At 31.9% G+C, this 8,889-nt stretch overlaps 1 protein-coding gene across 1 annotated transcript; it reads left to right on the top strand.

Moving 5' to 3' along the window:
• Window positions 1–5,403: 5,403 nt before the first annotated feature.
• Window positions 5,404–7,606, top strand: LOC115697432 (auxin-repressed 12.5 kDa protein). Its single transcript, XM_030624431.2, has 3 exons — window positions 5,404–5,760; window positions 5,862–6,087; window positions 7,255–7,606. Exons 1-3 carry the CDS (start codon window positions 5,646–5,648, stop codon window positions 7,289–7,291), a joined length of 378 nt encoding a protein of 125 aa, XP_030480291.1. The 5' UTR covers window positions 5,404–5,645; the 3' UTR covers window positions 7,292–7,606.
• Window positions 7,607–8,889: the final 1,283 nt, after the last annotated feature.

Below are 8,889 nucleotides of genomic sequence, written 5' to 3'. Positions count from 1 at the left end.
AAAAGAATCTAAATCCTGATATGCTTAGGCTCAACTCGGGAGTGCTATTCATGTTCTTTGATTTATTAGTTAAGCCTACTTTTGGGTCAGGGTGATACGTATATTTTGGGAACATGATAGTATGATTGAGTGGGAGTGCTGAACATAAATATGGAATCTATAGCTTCTACTGGTGTATAGAAGTAAAGTGATGATTCCCTTCGAGCTTAGCAAATAGAAGTAAACGGATGAGCTCTTGTTTAACTGGCTAATCATTAGATCACTAAACACTATTTACAGGTAGCTAAGTGTTTTAAGGGGCAAAATACATTGAGGGGTGAGAACGGTAAAGAAATCCCATCTCGATGTAGATCATCTATATAGAGGATCTTTAAATCACAATAAGATTATAACAAAGGTTAAATGAGATAGCATATTGATATCGTGGAACATACAATATGCTCTATATAAGTCTGAGAGTGCAATTCTAAGTTCTAAGAGTGGATTCAACGAAGAATTAATAAGTAGGAATTTACTTGGTAAATTTGGTTCACTTATTGGAAGCTCAGCATATAGATCCATGGTCCCCATTCTAGTTGAGAACATTCTGCATGAAAGACTCATTAATTGATTCGTGATTGATCAATTATAATTCTAAAGTTAGACTATGTCTAATTTTATGAATTTTCACTAAGCAGGGGTGAAATTGTAAAGAAAAGAGTTTGTAGGTTTATTTATTTATTAATGGACTTAATATGTCTAATTAATAATTAAATTAAATGAAAATATTATTTAATAATCTATTTTAGTTATTAAATAATTAGTTTTGGCATTTAAAAGGTTAGAATTAGAAAATTGGCGTTTTTGAGAAAATAGAAATAAAATTTGATAAAACTGCAAAATCAAGTGGGGCCCACTACTACACCTTGGCCGACCACTTACTGTAGAGTTTCAAATTGATTTTTTCATTATTTTAATGCCAAATAATTCCTAACCTAAACCTAGTAGTTGCCTATAAATAGAAAGTGATGGCTCAGTCAAATCACAAGTTTCCAATATCCTTTTCTGACAGAAATTTCTCTCTTCAGAAAAACTGAGCCTTCCCCACTTTCTATACCTGGCCGAAACCCTCTCTTCTCTTTTCCCTTCATCAATTTCAACCCTAGTGAAAGAGTAAGTGCCCACACACAGCAAGCAGTAACTCAATCATAGATTGGAAGACTGTGAAGGATCAAACTTGAAGAAGAACGACATTCGGGCTCAGATCTTGATTATACTCTACTACAGAAAGGATACAAGGGTTAGAGATCTGAGCGGAAGGAGACATTAATTCCACTGCTTCAATGTAAGGTTTTCTTAACTTTATATGTGTTTAATTTATCGTTTTAGAAAGTTCATATTTAGGGTGTTTAAACAACATACTTGTGAGTAGATCTAAGATCCTGGTAAAATAAATTTCAACACATGCATCAACATCGGTTTCATTTCACACAATCAAGCATGCTTAAATTTCAGAAAACAACATAAAATCACAGCAACAATAACAAACCAAAACTAAGCATGCAACCTACTATTTTTTTCTTAAAAACTTCAAGAACATCAAGACAAGTTCAAGAACCTTACCAATAACTTGAATTACACTAGAATGGTTGAGAAATGCTTGAAAAACTAAGAGAAATGGCCAGCTTCTTACTGCTCAAAGAGGGCCGAAAATAGAGAGAGAGAGTTTCAGAGAAAATGATTTTTCTTAATCCTTGATTTTCCTCAATTTTTTCTAACTTTTAATAAATGATAAAAATACATAAAGTTAATCTTTACTTCAGCCAACAAATAACAAATACAATATTAAACTCAATTACTAAGTCCACTAAAGGACAAAATATCAATGGGGAAAAATGACCATTTTGCCCCCACCACACTAAAATAACATAAAAGGGGTACTAAAGGGTATTTTAGGAAATTCAAAATTCCCGACCAATCCCGACATTTCCAATGTCTAATAAACTGCCCCAATATACTAACATGCTAAGTTGTGATTTTACTGAGCCAAACACCGAGTTCCATGTTGCCGGGCACCGAAAATGCAAAACTATGAAATTTCACCATATGACATAAAATGTATTTCAGAATTCAATAATAACAGCATAAATAATTATTTAAATATCTATAAATAATTTTCCATAATTAAATCATAATTAACTGCTAATTTTTAAATTAAACTAAGCGGTCTTTACAGTTATGCACTAGACCTGACATATGCTATGTAGTAGGAATTGTGAAGAGGCATTAGACAAATCCAAGAGAGGAACATTGGACTACAGTTAAGCATATTCTGAAATATTTGAAAAGTACTAGTCATTATGTGTTAGTCTACAAGGGTGGTGCTTTAAATCCCGTAGGCTATACCGACTCAAATTTTCAGGCTTGTCTTGATGACAGAAAGTCTACATCTAGGATGGTTTTTACTCTTGGGGGTGGAGTAGTTGTTTGGAGAAGTGCTAAGCAAAATGCAATATCAAACTCTACCATGGAGGCCGAGTACATAACTACTGCTGAGGCTGCTAAGGAGCTTGTTTGGCTAAGAAAGTTCTTCTTAAGACTTGGTGTTGTTCCTGGAATGGAAAAAACCACTGGTTTTACTTTGTGAAAACACTGGTTCTATAGCAAACAGTAAAGAGTCTCGAAGCCACAAGAGGAGCAAACACATAGAGAGAAAATACCACATCATCAGAGAATATGTGGCAAGAAGGGATGTACTAGTGGAGAAAGTGGATACTGAAGACAACTTAGCTGATCCATTCACCAAAGTTTTGACTGTAACTACATTTGAAAAGCTCAAACTGAATTTAGGATTAATTGAAATGTACTGATTGTTTTATGTTAGTGCAAGTGGGAGTTTGTTGGGCTTTGTGCTGTAAATAAAACTCTATTTCAATGTAATCTTTTCTATTCAATTATCAATAAAGAAACAGATTTAATTTCATTACTTGTTTAAAGTGTTACTTGGTTCATGTGATCATTTATATACTTATTTGATTTATAAATTCATCCAAATCCTTATCACACTGATATTCTTGTTTATTGTGTTGTCAACACAGTGGAAAGTAAACAAGATTGTGTGATTAAATGTATTCCTATGATTTATCAGTACACAGGGTTTAACTGATAGGGTAATCTACAACGTAGTTTATATGGTGCTATGTCCTTTCCAAGGCATTAGTTAAAGTAAGCTTGGGTTCAATGCATGGAGTATGCATCGGAAGGGACGGATATTGAACTTGAATTAGATATGATAAACTTACCGTAATATTTATTCTATTATTTAATATCACCTAATTGATCTTAGATCAAATGATCTCAATCCTAAGATTGTTAGGTTCTAGTTCAATTGTATTATTTGTGATCTTCAATCTAGTTGTTAAAGTCGACCAATGGATCTTCTCGTGACATAGGAATTTTATAATTTTACATGTTTTGTGCCAAACAACATTAGAACGTGGTGTTTGGCTATTATAATCACATCCTAGTGTTTTTAGTATAGCGGGTCAATATAGTTAGATATTGGGAATATCGAGAATAGTCAGAATTTTGGAAGTGACCAAAATACCCTTAGGTGATTTCTATGTTTTAAGTGTGGGCAAGGGCAAAATGATCATTTTGGCCCATTTGCCTTTTTGTCCTTTAGTGGACTTTTGTGGATTTATTATGCTGATATTAGGTTGATTTTAATTAATAAAACCAATTTCCTTTATTCATTTATTTTTACAAAAAATCAAACAAAAAAAAAAAAAAACACACTCTCTCTCTTTCCTTCCTCTCTCTCTTTGAAACCCCCTAAAACTAGCTAGGGTTCTTATTTTTCTTCTTCAATCCAGTAATTTCCAACAACTCTAAGTGTTTTCCAAGCCAAGGTAAGCTCCTAGCAACTTCCTCTTAAGTCTCTTGAATTTTAAGAAATTGGATTATGCATGTTTTTGTGGTTTTACTTGTTGTTGTTGTTGCTGTTAGTGTTTGGATTATGTTTCTGTAGTTAAATTATGTTTAGATATGTTGATTTGAGCATGTTTTGATAGTTTGTTGTTAGAGCAAGCTTTGAGTTTTAGAACTCAAGCTTGGCTCTTTAATGGTGTTTTTCAATTCTGAGCTTGGGTAGTTGTTTTATTACTTGGAATATGTTTATTGGGGTATAATATGCATGTCTGGAAGGTTTGGTAAAGTTTGGAATCAATTTGATTAGGTTTTGGAGTTTTTTGGGTTTTCTGGTATAAACCTGCTAACCGGTTTTACAATGCCTATAAAATCTATTACCCGAATTTGCTGTTGGGTTCCCCAAAAAATTTGTGTTGTCGATTCGTGCTAGTTTCAGAGCTTTGGTTGGTTAATTCCCTGCTAGTTTACGGGATTACCATGTTAAGTTGCAGTAGATAGGGTTTTGGTTTAAAACTTAAGTCCCCGGTTGTGATTCAGCATGTCACTTATCCATGTTGTTATCGATGTGATTTAGGAGCCTGTAATTCCCTGAGCAGTTATTTCACTCAGGTTCGCCGACACACCTGAATTTGGAATTGAGGTAAGATTAGTATAATGTCATGCATATGTAATTACATGTTTTGCATACATATTTTTTATGCCTGTTAGATTACATTGATAGCACTAACAGTATACTTAGAGTTGTGCTGATTAGTGATAAATGTATGTTGGCTGAAATACTGATCGATGCTGTCACATCAATATGGCTAGAATATGACTAGCATATTGAGTATAGGCTGACATTATGGTCGATAATATTGTCGTATGAACGTTCTAGGCTCAGTATCGTGTGGGACACGGGAATAGGGTTATGATCGGGTGTATGGGCGCGCGCTTGGTTATAACCCGGGATGTTATTATGTTTTTTTGTTATGCTTTTCTTATTGAGTCTGTCGACTCACAGTGCTATTTCCATGTGTAGGTAAGGGGCAAGGCTAAAGCTGAGGAGCCGTGAGAGCGAGCAGGTAGAGATTGTACATGTCGGGGCGATTAGACCTGGAGCGTACGATTTTTGGGACATCAGGGCTTTTTGCTGTATAATCGCTAGGCGACAAAACTTTTGTATATGAATAGCAAATTTATGTAAATGCATTTTGTAAACGGGATCCTGAAATTTTATAAATGTATTACTTTAAATTTCTAATTAAATAAGCAAATTTTAATTAATCACGTTTTTCATTAATATCATTGATTAGCAACGAACTGCACAATATATTAAAAATCACGCTAACACGCCTAAATTAGTTAAGATATTACCAGCCAGCAATACTAACAATTTCTTTGATAGGAAGAATTTTTTTTAAATTACTAATTTTTTTGAAAACAAAAAAAGTCAGTATAATTAAAACTGTATATTTTATATAAAATAAAAGAAAATGGGAGTGTAATTAAGATGACTCCGAGCATTATTGCATAAAAAACATTATTATACAGTAACTGTACACTTGGAAGCAAAAGAGTAGACGCTTCGAAAAAAACAAAAAAGAGGTAAAAACTAAAGGAGATATTTTAGTGGCCGTATAAGATGACTTGCTCTACCTCTATATATAACCTTTGAAGTCATAGGGTGAAAACCCCATTTCGAAAAGACCAACAGAGAGTTAGGTGAGAGACTCATTGAAATATCACCGGAAAATATGGTTCTGCTAGATAAACTGTGGGACGACGTCGTTGCCGGGCCTTCACCTGAGCGTGGGCTTGGTAAACTCAGGAAGATCACCACCAGGCCATCGCCCTTGATGATTATCAAAGGTCCGTACGTACCATTTATATCATTATAGATCCCTACATATAATTTTATATATGTCGTAATAATTAACCTTTGTATGTTCATATGTATATTTATATTATAGAGGGCGAAGGGGAAACGAGTAATATGGTGTACCAGAGATCACTGTCGATGCCGGTTAGTCCAGTGACACCAGTCACACCAACGACTCCTCTTTCGGCGTCGTTGGCGCGTAGCAAAGACAACGTGTGGAGGAGCGTGTTTAACCCAGGCAGCAACCTTGCTACCAAAGGCCTAGGCGGCACCCTCTTTGACAAGCCTGAACCAAACTCTCCAACTGTCTACGACTGGTATGTGTGCATCTTCACCTCATATATACCATACTAATCTCAATAATTTTACTCCGAGCGTGATAATCACGCGCTGTGCACTATGTCTATATATCATTAAAGTAGATTTCGCTACTTCTACTGATGCTAGAAATTTTTATTTTATTTTATGTTATTATTTATTTAAAAAAAAATGAGTGTTTTTTGTTAATTACATGGTAGAGCAATTAAAAGCTACTGATGTTTGCTCAAAAAAAAAAAAAAGCTGCTGATGTTTTTCTCTTTAATTTTTATTTGGGATTTTTTATTCTATGTGCGCATATCAGTTTTTAGTATTGCAATTTTTTATTATTTTTTTTTTAAAATAATAAATATACAAAAATAATGCAAAAACTATAAAAATATGATGGTACAAATATTTTAAATATTTTTATAATTTTTAAGATTTTATTTATAGAAAATATAATATTTTGATGTTATTTTTATGTTGCATTTTTATTATTTTGTTGTTGTTTTTTTTATTATTTGTATATTATTTTAGAGTTTTTTTTTTATTTTTATTTTTATATTTTAAAACAGTTTTTTTTTTTATTTTTACGAAATTTTATATAGAAATTTCCATTGCAACTAACGGTGCAACTTAAATTTAAAAAAAGAAAATAAAAAATATTATATGAGATAATTTCTCTAATATTTTTGTGTTATTGTGATATTATTTTATTATTTTTTTCATGATATTTTTATATGGTATATATATATATATATATATTTTTTTTCTTTTTTGTGTTTTGAAAGTACTGTAATAGTGTAAAAAATATTTAAATATAAAAGTGTAAAAATTTTATAAAAAATAACAAATTTTCACTTTAAAGGGGTAATTTTATAAATTTCTCTCGATCGATGTGTGTACCTACAAATTTTACAATTTGATTTTGTGAGATTTTTTCTAATATTAGGTTGGGTCTTTGTAGTTTCTAAAAGGTTGTTTATTTTATTTATATTTTTTACGCGTAAATATTAACAGGGTGTATTAGAATTAATTTTAAAATTGTTTATTTTACTTAATACTTTCTACGTTCAAATGTTAAGAAAGTATATTAATTAATTACATTCGTAATATGTAATATGGACTAACCCTACCCTTCAATCCTAAATTCTCACACTAATATTTACTCTTTTTGACCTCAGGCTCTACAGTAGTGAGACGAGGAGCAAACATCAATAAGTTGAGAAGAAGGCCCCACCAACAATGCGATGTGTAAATAGTTGTCGTTTTTCGTTTCAGGATCCGCCACATGTTTCTCTCATTTAAATGGTTATGTGGTTACGTGTCGTTTAAGTAGATCCACTTTGGGTTTGGTTTGATTGACTCTTATAATATCAATATAATTATGTAATAGCATAAGCTAAAGTTGAGACTTTAATTGATTATGGTATTGAGTGAAATATGACTTTCTAGCTGGGTGCGGTGGATCATGAGCTTTCTTTTATGAATATATTAAATAAATGAATGAAATGCCTTATTTTCCTTTTCTCTTTCTTTCGGTTGTGTCTCAAATAATTAATTACGAGAGTTGTTTGATGTTATCTTCCTAATAATAATAATAATAATAATAATAATAATAATAATAATAATAATAAGAGCATTGTTATTAGATACTATTGGTGTTTAGCACCTTCTCGACATGTCGCGTTGCGATTGGCTAGCGATATTCCCTAAAAACTATTATATTAAACTACATGGGACCCGATATTTAGTTGGACCAACAGCGATATTGACACATAGAAGGGTGTTAGGTACTACTAGTGTCTTTTAGCATTTCTCTAATAATAATAATAATAAGAGAAATGTTAAAGGGCACTAGTGGTGCTTAGCATCCTCCTATGTGTCAATATCGCTATTAGTACAACTAAGTATCTGGTCCCATATAATTTAATATAAGGGTAAATAGCGGCATAAGTATCTAATATTTTATGTTTGTAAGCGGTTCAATGTTTATTTTTGGCAGCATAAGTACTCAATGTTTGTAAAACTGTAATTTTCTTCCAGTTTTGTCAGTACAGATTCTGTTTTAAATTTATTAAAAGAACATTTAAAAGTAATTGATACTATATATTTCCATCTAGACCCGATGATAAAAAATTTAAGCCTTATATGTGCCCTGTTTAAGATAATATCAGAGTCTGTACTGAAAAAATTAGAAAAAAATTATAATTTTACAAACATTGGGTACTTATGCCGCTAAAAATAAACATTGGGTTTATGCCGCTTATAAACATAAAACTTTGAGTACTTATGTCACTATTTACCCTTAATATAATAGCTTTTAGAAAATATCGCTAACCAATCGCAATGTAATATGTGACAAAAGTGTTAGACACCACTAGTGTTTAATACCAATGTTCTAATAATAATAATAATAATGATAATAATAATAGTAATAATAATAATAATAATAATAGAGAAATGGATAAATTTTGGGACCAGATTGCGTCACATGTGTTGGATGGATAAGGATGAGGCAAGCGAGCAAATGTAGGAGTTTGGATGTATTCTGACATAAATATTTAAATTTATATAATTATGTATTTAATTAAAAATAAAAATTACATGGGGCCATACTCACACTCATCTCGACTGTTGCAATTTAATATAATCTAATTTATTTTTCTTTGATAATGATCAAGTCTCTGTACCTAGATAGGATATACTAGTTTTGAATTCCGTTTGGAGCCAAGCTAGTTAACTTTAGTTTTATTTTTTTTTTTTTGAAAGGTAGAAAATTGAATTTAGCACCAAAGAAAACATGGGGCAACAGGGGG

This window comes from Cannabis sativa, chromosome 7, assembly GCF_029168945.1.
Source record: "Cannabis sativa cultivar Pink pepper isolate KNU-18-1 chromosome 7, ASM2916894v1, whole genome shotgun sequence".
NCBI lineage: Eukaryota > Viridiplantae > Streptophyta > Magnoliopsida > Rosales > Cannabaceae > Cannabis > Cannabis sativa.
Note: the sequence above shows the minus strand (reverse complement) of the source record. Positions and strands in the feature narration are given on the sequence as shown.

Excerpts from the sequence above, each read along its gene's own strand:
- LOC115697432 (XM_030624431.2), top strand. The coding sequence starts at position 5,646 with ATGGTTCTGCTAGATAAACTGTGGGACGACGTCGTTGCCGGGCCTTCA. Across the intron at positions 5,761-5,861 it reads GCCCTTGATGATTATCAAAG|AGGGCGAAGGGGAAACGAGT; the intron begins GTCCGTACGTAC and ends TTTATATTATAG. Across the intron at positions 6,088-7,254 it reads TCTCCAACTGTCTACGACTG|GCTCTACAGTAGTGAGACGA; the intron begins GTATGTGTGCAT and ends TTTTGACCTCAG.